At 36.6% G+C, this 18,880-nt stretch overlaps 1 protein-coding gene across 1 annotated transcript in view; it reads left to right on the top strand.

The window, feature by feature from the left end:
- Positions 1–18,670, top strand: part of LOC135681073 (uncharacterized) — a 37,731-nt gene extending 19,061 nt beyond the window's left edge. Inside the window, exons 25-43 of the mRNA XM_065195360.2 lie at positions 164–213; positions 1,265–1,320; positions 2,041–2,267; positions 2,592–2,695; positions 3,155–3,298; positions 3,587–3,627; positions 4,221–4,341; positions 5,840–5,956; positions 6,531–6,667; positions 7,586–7,778; positions 8,499–8,714; positions 9,629–9,700; positions 10,650–10,906; positions 11,222–11,352; positions 11,873–11,986; positions 12,719–12,846; positions 14,417–14,499; positions 15,521–15,752; positions 16,789–18,670. Of these exons, the coding sequence (XP_065051432.2) occupies positions 164–213; positions 1,265–1,320; positions 2,041–2,267; positions 2,592–2,695; positions 3,155–3,298; positions 3,587–3,627; positions 4,221–4,341; positions 5,840–5,956; positions 6,531–6,667; positions 7,586–7,778; positions 8,499–8,714; positions 9,629–9,700; positions 10,650–10,906; positions 11,222–11,352; positions 11,873–11,986; positions 12,719–12,846; positions 14,417–14,499; positions 15,521–15,752; positions 16,789–17,067 (2,702 nt within the window). The 3' untranslated portion in view covers positions 17,068–18,670. The remainder of the gene's footprint in view (positions 1–163; positions 214–1,264; positions 1,321–2,040; positions 2,268–2,591; positions 2,696–3,154; positions 3,299–3,586; positions 3,628–4,220; positions 4,342–5,839; positions 5,957–6,530; positions 6,668–7,585; positions 7,779–8,498; positions 8,715–9,628; positions 9,701–10,649; positions 10,907–11,221; positions 11,353–11,872; positions 11,987–12,718; positions 12,847–14,416; positions 14,500–15,520; positions 15,753–16,788) is intronic.
- The last annotated feature ends 210 nt before the right edge of the window (positions 18,671–18,880 follow it).

Here is an 18,880-nt window from a genome sequence, read left to right as displayed (position 1 = left end):
AAAAGTTTAGCATCAATCATGCAGATTTTTGCCTAAATTTGTTACTAGTCTAACATTCCAAGCAGGTTTTATCAAAACATAACTTGCTTTATTATTTTCCTAATAAGCATGTGCGCCTGCGGGCTGTTTCTTTCTTTCACCTGAAACAGAATTCATCTTTTAGGAACAGAGCATTTCGGTAAGCTCAACAGGCTCCTTCACTTGATCAAAATAGTAAGTATCAAAAACTTCCCTTTGTCTTCAGCACAGTTCTACATTGTTATCCATACGCTAGCTACCAACTTTAAAACAGCTGTTAGGTATAAGCCAGTGTCCATAAAATTTTGTTCCATTTCTGGCAAAAAGACTAAAACTTCAAAGGCTTCTCTAGAACAACCATGAAGTTAACAATCCTTCCAAAAACACTTGAAAAACTTCCCTAAACAATGCACCCAGGCCCCTTTCCACAAATAGTGTTGAATGTTTTATGATAATGCATTATAATGTGCCAAACTTTGCCGCAGTCAATGTGAATAAAAATTTGATAATCAACATAGAGGACATGGAAAGGGAGGAAGAATCTTTTGGCAAGAATTTAAGTATAGGTTTGACCAGGGCCGTAGCTATTAATAATTTTGGGTGCCGTGATCCTCCAACAATTCTATCCATGAACCCCTTCAATATAATTCTATCCTATCTAGAACAATGGTTGCCCCAACAATTCAATCCTTTCAGCCATACAGGGTTTGAAAATTATTCTTTTTCTTTCAATGCCCTATCTGTAGGTGCAATCACCATTTATTCTGCTCTTTGGTATCTGGCTTGATTGGTTTTTGAAAAAAGCTTGTTATTAGGCTTGATTTTATTTCTGGTAGAAACTATAATCCAACCAATAGCAACCAAATGTTCACCACCGATTGTGTAATTCTAAAATCCTTTATTTCAACTACAAGAGTTTAAACTTCTTTTTTGCCTTTGACAGGATATTTTGTCCAGATTTATTTAATCATAGAAGAAAAACTGATAATCTTTGAGAATAGTTTACTATTGGAACATGCGATTAATGGAATCAGAGGTATGCGTTAAAAATGGTATAAGTGGAGCATTTTGCAACAGTATTGAGCAAGAGCACTTCATTTTTTATGAGAAACTATATGAATCAAATCAGCTGTCGATGCCCCCCCTCCCCCTCCGGCATACAGGGCTTCATTTTTGACTGACTTCATTTTTGTTTACTAGCTCTATCTTTTTGCCAGTCACCTTTGATTCTTTTGTTTCTTTCTAGATGCAGTTCTTCTCTTTTTTTCAGTCGTCGATTGGAAAAATTCCTACAATGATTAGGTAATTGTCATCTATGTACCACTCGATGCGCTTCATATTAGCTAATTTATTCTGTTTTAGCTTCTTTGGCCTTTTTAATTCCTTTTTTGAATTCTTATTGCTCAGAGAATTTTCATTCTATATACTTGGCTTGAATATCCCGCGACGTTTGGTACTTTTTCATGATGAAAATTGAGAAAATGACCGATTTTTCCAGTAGGTACACTACATCATGTTAAGATAGGAGCCATGATAAGATCTATTGTTCTGCTCCCTGTTCTTTTGCATTTTACTACTCTTGTTTTACCGGAATAGTAATGTGTTCCATTCAAAGACGTAAGTATCACTATTTGAAGCCTAGCGTAATTTATTTTCTTTGTATGGTATATTGTATGGTATTGTATCTCATTCGGATTGTATCCCATCTTGTAATTGAATATTCATTTTCATCCCTTCCATTCCATCTCCAACTATTTTACGGATGCACTGTTTCCTATATGTGTTTTTTTTATTTAATCGTGCAAGATTCGCCTAAGGCCATCAGTACAACTATATGAGATTTCTTTATGTTGAACTCTAGAATACGATTTCTCTTGAAAGTGCCAAAAAAATTTCCATCGAATATTTCAGAGTTAAGTAACACATCTACGATGAATACATCTAACCTTGCTGCTAAATGTTTCATTTAATGTTATTTTTACTGAAAGCTTGTCATTTTCACCTAATGCTCTTTGATTTCAGCCATCTCGGGTTAAGCAGCTATCTGTGTTTGTCGACTCACTTTTTCGCCTGCGCTTGGTTCTACGTTGCCTGCCCTGAGATTCGTTCACATCAACACAGCTACTCTGAGCATGAAAATAAAACGGTCGTAGACCCAGGAATTAGTAGCACACCTCTCGACTTCCATCATATGCATTTCAGATGCGGCAATGAGTCATGGGCTGGAAGGATGGAGAAAGTAGAAATCCGTATGTCAAGAATTTTCCAAAAATTTCCCAATTAAGCTGCAATAATGTTGATGACGACAATTCGTATCTTTTTTTTACTGTAATTATTTCCAAATATCACACCATGTTGGAGATATTTTGCTTTTATATCAAAAGTAATGTACTAAACTCTTATCCATTTTCAAGTATTATTTTATAATCTCAATATCAGAGATCATTTATATATAAAATAAAGTGAAAGTAAATTATTAATTTGTTTTTCTTAACACTAATATTGACATGATTTTTCATTTTTTCTTTGCTAAAACCTCCGTCGTATCGTATTGACACTCCGCTTTTATTTAGAACATGAGCAAGTCGCCTATCAGTACCTTGTCAGTTTTTACTGGGCAGTGAGCACACTGTGTTCCGTTGGGTACGGAGATATCCACGCCTATGTGACATCAGAGGTAAGGCTTTAATAAAACATAGAACATCGATAAAATGCTTTTCTTTACAGCTGTCATTTAATCCAACAGCAAAGCATTTTTCCATACCATTTCCTCCTCATTTTCAAGAATTTTTTGTACCTGCTTATCTTTTTGGACTTAACTTGAAGTTCCATTAGTCGAGAAAATGAAGAGCTGAAAATCATACATATTGACAAAAATCATACATAGGAAAACAGAAAAAGACAGCGTCCGATCGAAAATTTATTCTAGCATAATTCAACAAAAACAGGAGTAATTGTGAAAGCAAATACAAATTAACTATGATTTATAAATTGGACTGGTGCAGCAATTGTTTTCGAATTGAAATGACCAAAAGTCTAAGACAGTCAAATGTATTCATTTGAACGTACTACCGCTTGTACTTTTAATCCCCATGATTTCTGCCCTGTAACATCTTGCTGAAATGGTTTATTGTAGATGGCACTCAGTTGCGTATGCATGGTATTCGGCGTTGTTTACTTTGGCTATATTCTTGCAAGCGTTGCAGCCTCGATGTCAAACGCCGATGCACTGCGGGCAGGGTACCAAGACCAGCTCGAGGCCATCAAACTGTTTTTGAAGGTAATAAGATGGGACTATTCAGTGAATTGTCAAATATGCAGTTGTAAGGTCATTTAGGAGATATTGTGTTCTCTTTCATTTCGTCTTGTTATAATTGCGTATACATAACTTGTTTCGGCATAAGAAACTTTAATTTTGTAAATAAGAATCTACTCTTTTGCCTTTCTTTTGCCATTAAGCAGAATGTTATGTGGGAAGACTTGCTTATTCTAAAAGTAGGCGATCGATATATTTGCCTTTTGTGCGTAATGACTTGTGTGTGAATATATTTGTTTTGTTGTTTTCTAGAGTGAAAATGTAAAGCCATCCTTAGCTGATCGAATCATGAAGTAAGTTTTTTCGGGACATCTGGGAATGTATATGCAACTCTTGTCGATGTCATCAAATGGGCTGATGATTCCCCATTGAGAGGGACGAAACACGTACCAGAAGAAAATTAATCAATTTTACTTTTTCGTTGTCGCTCTACAGCATTTTCGTTCTTAGCACTACTTATTTTTGTGAAAAAAAACATTTGATGTGTGTAAGAATGTGAAACAGTCCACAATATTTATTTATGTAACTTGATTTGAGATCATTTATGTGTATAGATATATATAATGTATATGTATAAATATTTGTATTAAGATGTGCATAGTGCCAAATGTTTTAAAAAATGTAAACGGATTTTCAGCAATAAACAACTTGGTTTGCGTGAGGCTTTAACCTTCTTCAGAAATAGGATCATATTCTTAAGAAGCTTATAGCGATACGTTAGCAAAGTTGTTCTTTACTTAATATCTACTTATCTTTTTAACAACATTAGGATCATGAGAACAGATATAATTAGATATATAAAGGCTAGCCCATTTGTTGTTTATTCACGGTAATTCAGATGAAACGTCTTCATTTGTTTTAACTTTTCGCATTCATTATTCTTCAGACACTACGAGTATGTTTGGAAAAGAACAAAAGGTGTTGATTCTAAAAATCCGTTTCAAGGACTGCCAACGGCAATGCAGGGAAACATATGCATCTCGCTCTACCAGTCTATGCTCCAATCGGTAGGTTGTTTGTGTCTAGAGCTTCCTACCACTCTCCGACTTGTTTTACTAATGATATTTTCCAGGTTATCGCATAATTGGAAGGGAGGTTTCGGAGTGACTGTGCCTCTGATCCATGAGTTTCAACAAGTGGAATGTGCAGTAGAATTTTAATATTCTCCTCCGAAGAAGTGTGCCATGAACGCAACCAGCTACTATGGCATCGTGTAACTGTAATCATTTCAGTTGTGGTCACTAACCCGTGGAAAAAGTACAACTTACATTGTCCGCCAAAAGTCTTGGAACATTAGCAGCATAATTTTCAATCATACTACAATGCCTGCCAAAAGTCTTGGAACACTGACGTCAATTTTAAAATTCAAAATCATTCATCCCCCTCTCCCCTACAGAACAATGTTGGTTTACTATCAAACGGGTTAGGATTTTAGGAAGCACTTTCCTTTGCTTCCTAAAATAAATATTTCTCTAAATCATCAACATTGTTTTAGGGGGAAGGGGGCGGAAGTAGTAATTTTTTTCATGAAAGGAATGAAAGATATCAAATGTAGCGTGAATTGCTGGGTGTTCAAAGTACTTTTGGCAGGCATTGTAGCTATTTCCCATCCTCCCTTCAAAACAATTTAGTATTATTCTCCATAGAAATACACTAGAGGTCTAAAGTTTGAAAATGTAATGGCAGTTCCAACATTTCTTAAAAGAAAGGAAGCAGCTTATCCATTACCTAAGAGTTGAAATGAACATAGTACTTTTGGCAAGCATTTCGCATCTTGCGAGATCACCTCGAAGCACAGGCGAGGAAGGGAACCATTTTATATAAAATATTTAAAAATGGCTTTGAAAAAAGCAAACATTTTACAACATACTTAAAGCTTTTTCGTCTGACACTCCTCAGAGCATAAAACGTCAGAATAGGTTCCGAAAAACATGTTTGAAAAATATATACCCAGTTGTGGATCGAAATAGGCCAATCAGAAAAACGCAAGCACAAGACCGGTATAGTTGACCAATCAGTGCCGCGAGCCTAAAGAAAAATTACCAATGGAGTCCAAGAGAGAAAACGAACTCCTTTTGTGTAGACAAAAGGAGTTCGTTTTCTCTCTTGGACTCCATTGGTAATTTTTCTTTAGGCTCGCGGCACTGATTGGTCAACTATACCGGTCTTGTGCTTGCGTTTTTCTGATTGGCCTATTTCGATCCACAACTGGGTATATATTTTTCAAACATGTTTTTCGGAACCTATTCTGACGTTTTATGCTCTGAGGAGTGTCAGACGAAAAAGCTTTAAGTATGTTGTAAAATGTTTGCTTTTTTCAAAGCCATTTTCAAATTCTGTACCGCAAAAAAACTGTTCACATAAAATATTTAAGAGAATGAATTGCAATCCCACCCTTGTTGCTTTTACCAGTGCCTTCACTTCTATTATAACTTTTCTCTTTCCACTATTGCGAAGTTACTTTCAGTATTTCGATAAGAGATTCTCAAATTTTTACCTCTTCAGGTTCCATTTTTTAAGAATACTGAACTTGGTTTTATCAAGCTACTATCAAGGCATATTAGGCCCTTCTACGTTTTAAAGGGTGAATACATTGTCAGAAAAGGAGATTTGTGGCAAGAGGTACGATATCAAGCATCTTTACTCCCTCGTTGTTATATTTTCTTAATTCTTTAGCTTCCATTGAAATATCACCTGTTCTTCTTGTCTCTTCAACAGGCAATGTAGGGCAAAAATTGATAAATGTAAAACAGCAATGAAATAGACACCTAGGGGTGCAGTTGCTGTGTTGTAAATATCGACGCCGTTAAGTCGTTTTTTCCAACTAAGTAAACTTTATAGGTTAAGATGCAGTGGTTGTTTTTGCACGTTTAATGGTTATTATCGAGCAAGTAACAAATTCATGGCAAACGTGATCATGGTATTCATAGTGACGTGACGTAGCAGTGTCAAAATCGATTCGTCTTAATTCGGCTTTATCTCAGAAGGGACAATCTTAGGCGTTTAAAGCAAATTATTATTTTCAATTTTGCAAACAGTTTCGTCGTACAAAAAAACAGCAGAAGTCAGCAAACTAACCTTGACCTTAGTGATCCTAATCTTTCGTTTACACTTTTTACGATTTTGTTTTGACAAAGTTCAATTAACTTTGTTGAATTCTTGAACTCCTCCTTCAACATCAAAATTCTTTGACTAGATAACTTTTATCCGCTTTGGGGGTGCAGAGGTCGTAACAGACGACGAGGAGCCTGTTGTCTTGAAACAGATCGGCACAGGCGACTTCTTTGGTGACGTTGGTGTTGTGTGCAATGCCCAAGTGAACTTTTCAATAAGGTATTTCACTATGTCTCTCTCGATGATTTTTAGTTGTACTCTTGCGTTGTCATTTATCTCCTTTCTCAAAGATATATGGTTCTTGTCTAAAGTTCCTCGATAACAATGACTTGCTCCAGTATTTGCAGAATACATTACGATAATAATGGCTTTGAAAAAAGGAAACAATTTACAACAAATTAAAGCTTTTTATCTGGCACTCTACAGAGTTTACAATTTACAAAATTTATATACCCAGTTATGGATGGAAAATAGGCCTATCGGAAACCTGAGCACACGGCAGATGTGGCTGCCTAATCAGTGCCGCTTGCTTATTGGAAATATCACCAATAGAGTCCAAGGATGAAAACGAGCTCATTTTGTCCACAAAATAGCGGTGTTTTTAATTTTAGGGTACATTGATTCTGAAATTGCTAGATGGAACAGTAACCGGGCTCTGCCAGTTATGTGAAACATGTCCCGATTGTAATTTTTGGCACAATCTGGGCTTTCTATTAAATGCTGCATCATAGCAGGATCGCATATTTTAGTTGCTGGTTTAGATCTGCAAGACCGAGGTGATTATTTCCGCGGGGCGAGGGTTTTGCTTCTTTTGTGAGAGGGAGCATTCTATTCAATTCCTTCCTCCAAAACTGTTGATGGTACGTTCTATGTTGCTAAAATCACACTCGCACTTACACTCATAGATAACGAATCTACGAGTCAAGTTTAGATTCCGAGAAAAATCATGAGTTCCCCGTGAACTAAAATTTTAATTACATTGAAATTATCATTATGAATATTAGGTTGCCGCTGCACAAAAAATATCAAACTTCATACAGTCACGCAGCACCCTCACCCACACATAAATTATTTTGTAATAAATAGTGAAATAGTTTTTTGCGTTTCGAAATAATGAAAGAATGACGATGTTTTCAGATCCCGCACGAACACAGATCTGTTTGTTCTTAGCAAATGTGACTTAGATGCACACTTGCAAAGCTTCCCACAAATCAAAAGTCAAATATCATTGGCAGCGCAAGAAATGAAAGATATGCTAGATAAGAAAAAGAAGCAAGGTATCTTCGACTTTGAAATCCGCAAAATTGAAGAAACATCCGAAGACAAAAAGGTAAATTGGCTTTTTGATGCAATTAGATCGTGCATCTCAAGAAAAAGCTTCCACGATAAGATTGTTATGTTAAGAGTAATTTTAAGCCAGAATATACATTTATTAACCACTTTGCGACAAAGCATGAAATTTGGTAGAAGTGAATAAAGGTGGACATATGTTTGTAAAAGCTATCTTTGGACAGGGAAAGCTTTGTCTCAGCTTTCCCGATAATTAAGGGATTTCCAATAATCTTTTTCCATAGTAAACTAGACTTGGCGAACTATTCAACGGCTAACAACCTTGCAATGTACAGTATATTTCCTTATGACTGATACATACCCCCTGAAACACCTCTTTAGATGCGTGCAGTTTCATCTATTTTTTACATTCAGTTATAAAATTCGCTTTATTTTTAATCTAAATTTGGATGAAACCTCTTTGATAAAGGTATTCTCAAAAGCTTTGGCATTAATGGCATTAAAATGGGGGGGTGTGGGTGGGTATTCGGGTAGTCGGGAACTTTAAACTCGGGTAGTCTGGTAAGGATAACGATAGTGAGAGTCCAAGGCTGCATGGCAGCTTTTAAACTATTTGCTTCCCAACTGGGGGCTATGATCCTTCTGGCCCCCTGGTGGCCTTGGCCCTGTTAAGAAAGCAATCATTTTGTTTATAGCTTTTATTTTAATTCTATGCTCTTCATTTTTCAATGTATTTTCATTTGTTAATTTTCTCTTTCAGATTAGCATATTCATAAAAGATGACAAAGTAACACTGAAAGGCAAAAAGACTGGACCACAAGCCAGAGAGAGAAATGAAAGTGGCAAGAATTCTCTGTTTGAGAAATTGCGTAAATGGAGTCGATTTGTTCTTTCTCCGAACAACCCGCTAAAGTACTATTTGGAGAGAGTCAACTGCATTGGGATATTTTTGTCCTACCTTGTGATCACATACGTGGTAAAGTATTTGTAATGCTATAAGCGATGGTGATTTTTGATGACTTTTGATTGTAGAAGATTTGTGTAGAAAGAGTGGTGCGTGCAGAGTTTGCGGACAATAGAAACCAGTGATTTCCTCCCGCTGATTAATCATTTTTATTCTGGTGGTATGATACGATTATATGCTTTATTTGATTACTAATCATGCTAAACTTGAGAATTTAGTCAATCTTGCACGCTTAGTGCAAAGGGAAAGTAACAGTTCATTTTAGCACGTAAGAATTCAACATTACGAAGTACTGTGGCAAGTTTCTTTCGTCGCCGCCTTTGCCAGCGCTCTAGGCATTAAGGAGGCCCCAGGTGTTATTTCAATTCACTTTGTGAATTTACTTTTATAAGCGACGCAAATTTCAGATATTTTGAAAGTGAGTTTTTTAAGTCTGAGACTATCTTATGTTGGGTGCAAAATTGTTTGGGCGTGGCCACCCCTAAAGAGCCCCCATCATATTTTGCCACTGGCGCCCATTTCTTCATTGGGTAAACATGAGGCCAGTTTCCAAATCATTGGAAAAAACTACGTCCAACCTCACCACCATCAACAATGCAGTCAGTCACATTTATCACTTGGCCATACATCCTTTTTTAAAAAGAAAGCCTTTTTCAAACTGAAAGAATATTGAAAGTGAAATCCTTCACTTTAGATTTTACTTGTTAAAAAAAAGAAGTGATGAGCTGAATGCTCAATTCTAACAAGTACCTACGTATCAAAAGCACATTTTTCTCAAAGAAGAGAGCTCTATTGCAGCCTAGGTAAGGGTCTTGTAGGACCATACAGTACTGGACTATATTAGCGCCTGGTTTTCGACTGAACATAGTAATGTAGGAAAATCTTATCATGGAACGATTGTATGTTCTATACTGCTTGTGTTTTAGGCCGCTTACCAACACCACTCCACAGGAATTCTTTGTTTAATCTATCTATTGGAGGTCTCCTTTATATTCGAGGTAAGTTTTATCTTTCAGCGAAAGTTTGTAGTGAAGGCTCAGTTTATGAAGCCTGAAAGCAACAACCTTTTCCCAACGTACCATTCTGTTAAATTATTTTGTTACGGTTAATGAGGGCCAGTCAATATCTGGTCAGCCTGTAGAATGCCGGACGCTACAAGATGCACTCTCCAAAATTAATTTTTTATATACGGGAGGTTATATAGGTTTTCTTCATCAAATCAGATTGCTTCGTATAATACTGACATACTGCGAAACTGATGCTATAAAGCATTCGTAATTCTTTATGAGGCAGACCGTATGACGACAAACACCCACCAACGATGCGTGTTCCACTTAGTACGAATACTTCAATTTTTATAAGGAATTCACATACCTATTCGAAGGTAAATTAGCTACGAGGGCAAACCTTTCTTTATAGAAAGAGGAGGACAATAGGTTATTGTTTACAGCAATGGACAGTCACTGGGGTTAGAGGGTCAATGCCCCCCCCCCCCCCCCTAATTCGTATGTTAAAAAAGACTATATGATTTCAGTAATGCATTAGATGCTTATTCAGACACAAAGCCCATAGATGTACAATGCCATCTCCTACTTCAATTAACTCTTAATTGTCTTCATTCTTGATTTTTATATGGTGCATAACATACAATGGAAACATTGAAGAAATGTATTGTCTGATAATTCAAAAATAAGAAATTACTACTTACACAATTTGCTAGACCATTTGTACGGTCCAAAGATGAATAATATTGGTTCTGTATCCTTTTTATTTAATGCTGGTTTACACTAATAAACAGCTTATTAACAGCTAATTAACACTAACCAATATTAGAAATATATGATCTGCATGGTCTACACGAGCAAGTACGATCCGCTTCTTTAATTTTAGTTTTTGATGCTTTACAATTTCCTGTCGACCGCATGTAACACGAATTTGTCTTTGCAGATGTACCTCAATTTCCACATACCTTACACGTTAGCAAATGAAGAGGTAGTGGATGATTTCGATCAAATCTGGAATCATTATGTCAAAGGAGATTTCAAAATGGATCTCATCTCAAATTTGCCAGTTGACTTGCTGGGATTTGCCTTTGAAAGTGACCATCGCCTGCAAATTCTGTCATACATTCGTCTTTTTCGCATTATACGCATAAGAAGAATATTCCTGTTTTACCAAGAATGGGTAACTAGACTGAACGTAAAGTGAGTTATTGTTTGCATCTTTTAGTTAGGAACCATTTGAAATTTTTTGCCTCATTGCTAAAAAGTACACAGAAAAATCCCAGAGACGGCAGAGTGGTTTTTCGTCATAAGGGTACCAATAATTCACCCGATCAATCGACTTTCTTCCTCTGAGTTTAAAATCTCACAGTGTGACTGCCGTGATAACTTGATGTCCGTTGTATATTGCCCAAAGAAAAAAATTCATTTTGTTTTATGTTTCTTTCATGGGTATTAATCTGTCCGTGTTTTATTTATAAATTAGTGAAACTAAGACTTTCTTTGCCCTTGTTTTAGTATTCTCAATATCCGACTGAGCGAGATTGGTTTCAAGGTTGCAATTTCCGTCCACCTGTTTGCATGCATTTGGTATATGCTAGCATGTATCGGTCATCACTGTAAGAAAAAGAGTTGGGTCGGTGAAAGAAGTGAGTTGAAAATTTCTGCAATAGAACTTCTTTTACAACTGAGAAGTGCACACTATTGCTCATACAGCCATTGACAAAATTGTTGGAATGGTAACCCAAAATTTTATTTTTGGACAGATTGATTACACGCGCTCAATATTGAACTTCTAATGTTGTTTGAAAAAGAATGAAAGCTACAAGAGAAAAGCAAAACAAACCATGTCTTTCTAATTACTTTTTTTTCTTTTTATCGAAATCATAAATCTGAAATTTAACCATGCATTTGATTAAATGGGTATTGGTACTTTATGATTCCAATATTTATTATGAAAAACTTCTTTAATTTTCATTGCTCTAGCCGGAAATGTTTTTCTCTTAATGGGTCTCAGACACGTGTTAGCCTCTTTCCCCTTTTTTGTTTTGCTACCGGCTTTCGAGAAATGAATCAGAGTTGAACGCTCTTGTTTAGGACATTGAATTCTTAGCTAATGGGTATGTTCACGAACCTTTTAAATTACATGGTTTTGTTATCGCATTATAGACCACACACTCTCCGATCCGTTTGAAATGTACGTGGATAGTATATACTGGGCAGTGGCGAGTATGACGTCAACTGGTTATGGAGACTTTCATGCTACTAATGAAATCGAGATGTGTAAGAACCTTTCATTTTGTATTTTAGATAATTTAAGTTGTTGATAAAGATCGATTTAGTCTAAGATCCAATTCATCGGTTGCCTGACTTCATTCATTCATTCATTCATTTATTCATTCATTCATTCATTCATTCATTCATTCATTCATTCACTCATTCATTCATTCATTCATTCATTCATTCATTCACTTTCTAAAATATAATTTGATTACACTCTTATTTTATAAGCTTTTTTATAAGAACGATTTTATAAGAACACGAGCCTCGAAATTGGTAAAAAATTAAGAACAAATTAAGAACAAGCTGAGGCTGAGCTACTGTAAAATGTAATTTAAGCCACGTTTCATCTTAATAACGAGGATTTTTCGCCATGTGTGGATGATTTTTTGGTGAATTTTCTAACTTGTAGGCAAATGAAGGCTGTCTCAGTCACCTGGGGTGACTTAGCCCTGGACAACTCCCTGGAGCGAAAAGGCTAGCAATCGCACTGCTTACAACCTATTAATTTAAAAACAAATAAAGAACAATATCCAGCCTCAGATTTTTGAAAAAATTAAGAATAGTCAGCCTGAACTTAAATTTATTGGTTTTTATAAAAAAAGGGCAGTTCACTCGTCAGAAACCACTCATTGGTTTTTAACATGCCTTTTCTGTTGTAACTGTGAAACATTTAGTTGAATTACTAAAGATGACAGAACTTTACTGGCTTCACAAATTTCCTGTCTCTTTTAGTGTTTGCGGCATTCGTGATGCTTGCCGGAAAATGTATTTTTGGTTTTGTTCTTGGCCAGCTGACGTCATCTCTGGCTGATACTGAAGCTCAAAGAGTTAGCTATGAAGAGAGGTTAAATGCAGTAAAGGTATTAATTTGATAGTCATCCTTTATGGTAGCATGAAATCTTACCATAACATGGAGTGAAAACAGAGATTGAAAGGAAGAAACGTGAAGAAAACAATTTAGGGGGGGACTTAAAGCGGAGCGACAGATGAGAGAGTAGGGTGAACATGTGAAGTCAAGGTATGTGAGAAAAGAGGGGAAATGAATTGAATGGGAGAGGCTACAGAAAAGAGTCAGAGAATTGGAAAAATTTGTGTCTCAAGGAAGATAGGAATCAGTGCTTTGCAAAGGATAAGACTAAGTATTTGTACGTATAGCGATTGAGGTTATGTAATAGACAAATGTAGAAATAAGAAAAATTAGCAGCTGTCTCTTCTGCACGTTGTAAAAACTATAGATTGAATCGAAAGAATAGATTTAGAGGCTTGATTGGAGCAGCTAGTTATTCGTTGGGACCCAGAAGGGAGGGGGGGGGGATTCAAATAAATGTAGGGTAGGGGTGTTCAGACTGTAGTACATCAACCAAAAAATTTGACCCAAAAAAGGTAATTGTTCTCGCCATGCTCAAGAAGATTTGCGGTTTTTCTCCATGTTTTAAAGGCACTCGACACAGGTAAAGTGGCTTACAGCCACGTGACCCCAGCGGTTGACCAATTGAATTGCGCACAGAGTAGTTTCGAATTCCTTTCAAACGCGCGTGCTCTGATCGAGTTATTTTTGGATTCGCAGTACTTATGCATGTCATATGCCATTAAAACCTTTTGTCATATTTTGGGATCCAAAAAAAATTTCTTGATTTCATGAGCCCAAAAATTACAACCGACCCAAAAAATAAATTTTGATCAAATTCTAGACTCTAAAAAGTAACCTGAGCACTACTATCCTAAAAATATATGAATACACTCCCCTGGGCGTTGGGATTAAGCAGAAAAGATCATGGTGTCAAGTATTTCATTACCTTGGGTGCCAGACTCCTAATTTATATAGAGTGAGTCTGGTACCCAGGGTAGTATTTCATTAGCCTGGGAAACTTAACCATCGTTTTTTGGGTTATAAATTCTGTACCTTTCAGTTGTTCATATTCTCTTCTTCAACCATCAGAAGGAAAATGTGGATTGTGGATTTGAGCCTACTTTAGACTTTCAAGATACGGTTCTTTAATTGACTAATTGATTATGAGGAAGTTTTTTAAACTGCGTTAACTTGCTTGTGATGTGGGCTAATGTAAGTTTTGACTTGTTTTGTACATAATTTTCTATGTTATTTTTTTCAAATTTTGATTACTTTACCAAAAAGAGCATTGTAAGAACTTTATCAATTGACCATGTACCCATAAATCCAAGTTTAAGTCTTTTCAGGAAGGCAAAGATACAACTAATTTTTAGATTTTTAGAGAGGGATTAAAACGCACAATATGGAAACAACAAGTGACTATTAGTACCCCATTTTAATGACAAAATAAGCTCAAACGGCCATTAGAAAATGATGGGGGAGGAGGGCAACCGAACCTCCTGACATCTGTTGGCTTTGTCAATTAGCATCTTCTACTTAAGCTTTAAAACATTTGAAATATGTGTTTTATTTGCTTTTAGGCCCAAATGACGGAGCAAAAAATTTCGCTGGCATTGCAAAAAAGGGTTCTAGATTTCTTCAGATATTCATGGAAAACAACGAGGTAGTGTCACAGATTTAATTTAAGATTGTTTTTTCACTTTTAGTGCTTCTCTATCAGCAAGTGGTGGGAATCTAGAGATGGGGATCTAGGGTTGAAGATCTGATTCTGAAGGAATTTTCTTTTAGAGGATTCAGAGTGGAATAGCTATCTAGAACGGGCATATAGGGTTGGCAGAAAAATAGTTTCTTTGGTCAACATCTTTTAGACAGCCCAGATTGTGCTAAACTCTATAATGACGACATGTTTCGGATAATTGAGAGAGTCCGGTCGTCTTTCCATCTAGCAGTTTTGGAATCGATCTACATAATACAAACGAAAAAGCCGCCATTGTGTAGAGAGAAGGAGTTCGTCTTTCCTCTTGGATTCCAGTGGTAACTTTTCTTTAGGCACGCGGCACTGATTGGTCAACTATACCTGTCGATTGTGCTTGCGTTTTTCTGATTGACCTATTCTGATCCACAACTGGGTATATAATTTTCATCGTGTTCTTTCGGACTCTTATTCTGACGTTTTATGTTCTAGGAGTGTCAGACGAAAAAGCTTCTAGCCAATATGTTGTAAAATGTTTGTTTTTTCGCAGCCATCTTTGTAGTTTTCTAAAACATCTCGAGCTTCTGCTCTCAAAGCTTCTTACGAGTTACTCAACGATTGACACACGGGAAAACAGGCACAACCTCTTCTTAGTAAAAGAACTAGGATAAAGTCGGGTCTCCTTTACAATCTTTAAAAAGAAAGCTTCGAATTCTCTTGCATCAAGAAAGCTTACTTACTGTACACAAATCCAGAATGCAAGAAAAAACATAAGCATGTTTGATTTGAAGCAAATCAAGTTTATATTGAAAGCATATGTCAAGAGCGACGTTTTTTTGTGTTCAAAGCTTCTTCGACGAGGCCCCAAGATGCTCAACATTTGTACTAACCCAGCCCTGGTTGCCTGTTTATGGCTGCTTACTAATAATGAATAATCAGCTTCAATGAGACTGTTCTTTATTGAGGCAACCCATGTCTATGTATTTTGCAGGGGTGTTGATATTAGTTCGCATCTACTCAATTTGCCATACTGCTTGAGGGCAGAGTTTTATCATTCTTTGGTTGGCGAAAGGCTCGAAAAGGTTCCTATGTTTCAAGGTTGCAGTCCGGCTTTTCTTCGATTGCTGTGCAGCAAAGCACTGTATCAGCATTTCTCCGCTGGTGAATACGTCGTGAAGAGAGGTGATGTTGAACACTGTCTGTATCTGATTAAACGAGGAAAGGTAATGTATGCAGATTTGAATTGCATGAAATATTTTGAATCAAATGCTTATTAAAACGCACTTGAGAATTTCTTCTTTTTCACAACTGACAACTGACAACTTCCTTTTTACACACCACTTATAAAATATTATTTTAACCTAAGGGCCCCCTCCCCTTGTAACCCACTTTGTAGCCCTCACGTTTTATTGCCGTAGAAAAATACGATTGCAAATGATACGTTCGTTAGCGTCTAAATTTTTCATTAACAGTGAAAACGGGTTCTAATGCCCAATCTCCAGTGAGAAAGTCTTGCGAAATTTCGCTGCGAAATACGTCACGCGACAAGTGCCTTTAAATACTTTTGTTGACCTCACGACATTGGGATGTAAAGTTTGGAAGCGTGACAAAGGAATACGGAATATGATTGTCTGTTGAAGGATTTCGCAAGTGAAAAGCGAAAAAAGTTAAACTCATTTTAACTTTTTTTCGCAGAGAAATTCTTCGCGAGAAATCCCAACAAAAGATCACTGCGCATGCCTAAGACGTATTTCGCGCGAACTTTTTCGCATTTCGCTGATTTTTTTCTAACTGAAGATTGGGCTTGAGAAATCATGCAAAGATTTTCTTGAAAGCTGTTGGCTGGCAAAAACCTTAAAGACGTCATAATTAACTTCGTGTGCAATTCACAAAATATGATTAGCTAGTTTAAGATTACGGTTCGCAGAAAAGTATGATAATGTATGTTGCAGAGAAGGTGTGGATTGCATGAAGAAAACTTAGAACATTTATGGCAATGCGAAATTCAAAAGACACCTTCCAGGAATGGAACAAATTCTAAAAAGCAAAGCAAAAGGCCTGATAGAAAAGAGAGATTGGTTGAACTTTTTCAAACTTAAGTGAAAATTAGCCTGTGGTACTATACTGCACATGACGTTTTTCCTGGCAATTCTGTGTTTGTGGTATAGTAACTGCTCCGAAACGGAGATTTGGCGATATATATTATTATTATTATTATTATTATGAGGTCTGTTACTAATCTGTACCTGTTGCTTTAAGGTTGAAAGCATTTCTGACGATAACGTACAAGGTGAAGAACAAACTGAGAAAAGAAAGACATATGAAGCGGATAGCGTTTTCGGAGAAAGCGAGATTTTGTCAGACAAATTATGCTCGACAACCATGAAAACAATAACTGAGGTAGACTTATTCTCATTCAGCAAGTCGGCAATAGAGAGCGCCCTACACTCCTTTGGAGATCAAAGGCAGATCTTCAAATACAGTAGCCGTAGACTGTCTGTTATTGAAGAGGAACAGAACCACGATGTCCATGCATAATAATCTCGTTTTTATATCGATGTAAAAATACGAAATGTGTAGAAGTAAACTTAAGACTATTTATTCATTTTACTGTTTTAAGATTAAACTTAAATATTTGTTGTTTTAATAAACAAGGTCAGAAAATTCATTCCTTTCATTAAGTGGAAAATTCTGATGGCTTGTTTAAAAACACCAATGTCGCTACCGTTATATCATGTTTATTCTTTGAGCGACGGCTACAGGGGGGATGGTTGCCACCCTCACCCCATTTTTGCCATTACACGGTACTTCTAGCCTGCGTCACAGACCAAAAACTTCACGGAAATCTCATAGAGCCCCCGAGTATCACACATGGAATAGTTTGATAGAACCTTTTTGAAATATGCGCTAGAATCTCATCAAAGCAACTTGATATGTTATTACTAGTGTTTATTATTGCATTTTAAGGTTTTTTTGGTAGACGGTTACTTAAACATAATGCTGAGCCCTTAGTCGATCAGAAGATTGAAAAACCATTGAACTGGTCAGCCTCAGTCTTTAAGTAATCTGCTCGAAAACCCCTCTTTTGAAGATTGTTTCTTCCCAAAGGCATCTTTTTCCTGTTGAATGGACATATATAAATAGAAAGAAAAACCTCTAATGACTTATTAGGTACTCTTTTTGTGTTAACTCATTTTATGTTATCTCGTGTTACGTTTTTGCGGTTCTTAAAAGTAGCTACTCAGCATTTGTATTCAGTCGAAAGGCACTGCGGAGCAGGGGGCTGGGAGTAGCCCCCACTTTTAAAAAAATGCCACGTATTAAGTAATAAACTTCCAGTAAAGCCTCTTTTTATGCTGTTTTAGCCCCCCCCCCCCACTTTTTTAGACCCCCACTTTTCTCAACGCTCCGCGGTGCCTGGTCGAGGGTCATTTCAATCTTGCAAAAAGCGAACAAGAAAACACAAGGATTTTTACAGATGTTCTGTCAAAACAATAGGATTTCTACCGAAGGTGTACGAGCTTTTGATAGTGTGATTTGCCCCTCGATTGAAGCAACTTTAAGTACGATTAAGAAACTTTTAGTACTGAAATCAACAGAAACTGAGTGCAAATCCCGTACTTAGCTTCTGATAAGAAATGAGTGTACATGGTATTGAATTAATTGCTGTTCAAAGGTTTCCTAGGATCAAGATGAAAGTGGACATTGCTGAGATAATCTGAAACTGGGTCGAGGAACGCTTGACCTCGCAGTTTGAGAAAGCATTCGGCAATGGTTTGACCTCTCTTCATGAATCCCATCGAATTACTGAAGATTTTACACACCTGGGTAAATTTTGTAATAATTTGGGGATACCGTATTACCTTTAAAGAACGCTGCGGTGTTTATTACAAAATCTAACTTTTGTATGCGGTGATAAATAGAGGACGGCGTATAACAGAGGACGGCGTTTAATACAGAATGAAAAATTTGTCAAATAAAAAATAACAAGAAAAGTGTGATTAAGTTTGAACGACAGCGACAAACAAAAGGAAAGACAATAGCCGTTTCAGCTCGTATCCCCAACAAGAACATAGTTTTCTTTACCCCCAAAACACGTAATAAAGATTGTATGAAAATTTTGTCTCAACGTTATTGAAATGTCAATGAATGCCAATGTCCCTGTTTCTGTCAGCGTCCTCATCTCTTGACGTTACAACTGTCATTGCTTTCAAATGATAAGCGTGTTGATGAACGCCGCTTTTCAAGATACGGCGCTTAACAGATGGCGGCGTTTATTAGAGGGCGGCGTTTATTAGAGGAAATTCGGTAGTCCCTTTTGCAAGTAGCCCGTTTTTTTTTCAGTGAAATC

This window comes from Rhopilema esculentum, chromosome 18, assembly GCF_057945365.1.
Source record: "Rhopilema esculentum isolate cy_ngs chromosome 18, ASM5794536v1, whole genome shotgun sequence".
NCBI classification, from domain to species: Eukaryota; Metazoa; Cnidaria; class Scyphozoa; order Rhizostomeae; family Rhizostomatidae; genus Rhopilema; species Rhopilema esculentum.
This window is presented reverse-complemented; position numbering and strand designations above follow the sequence as displayed.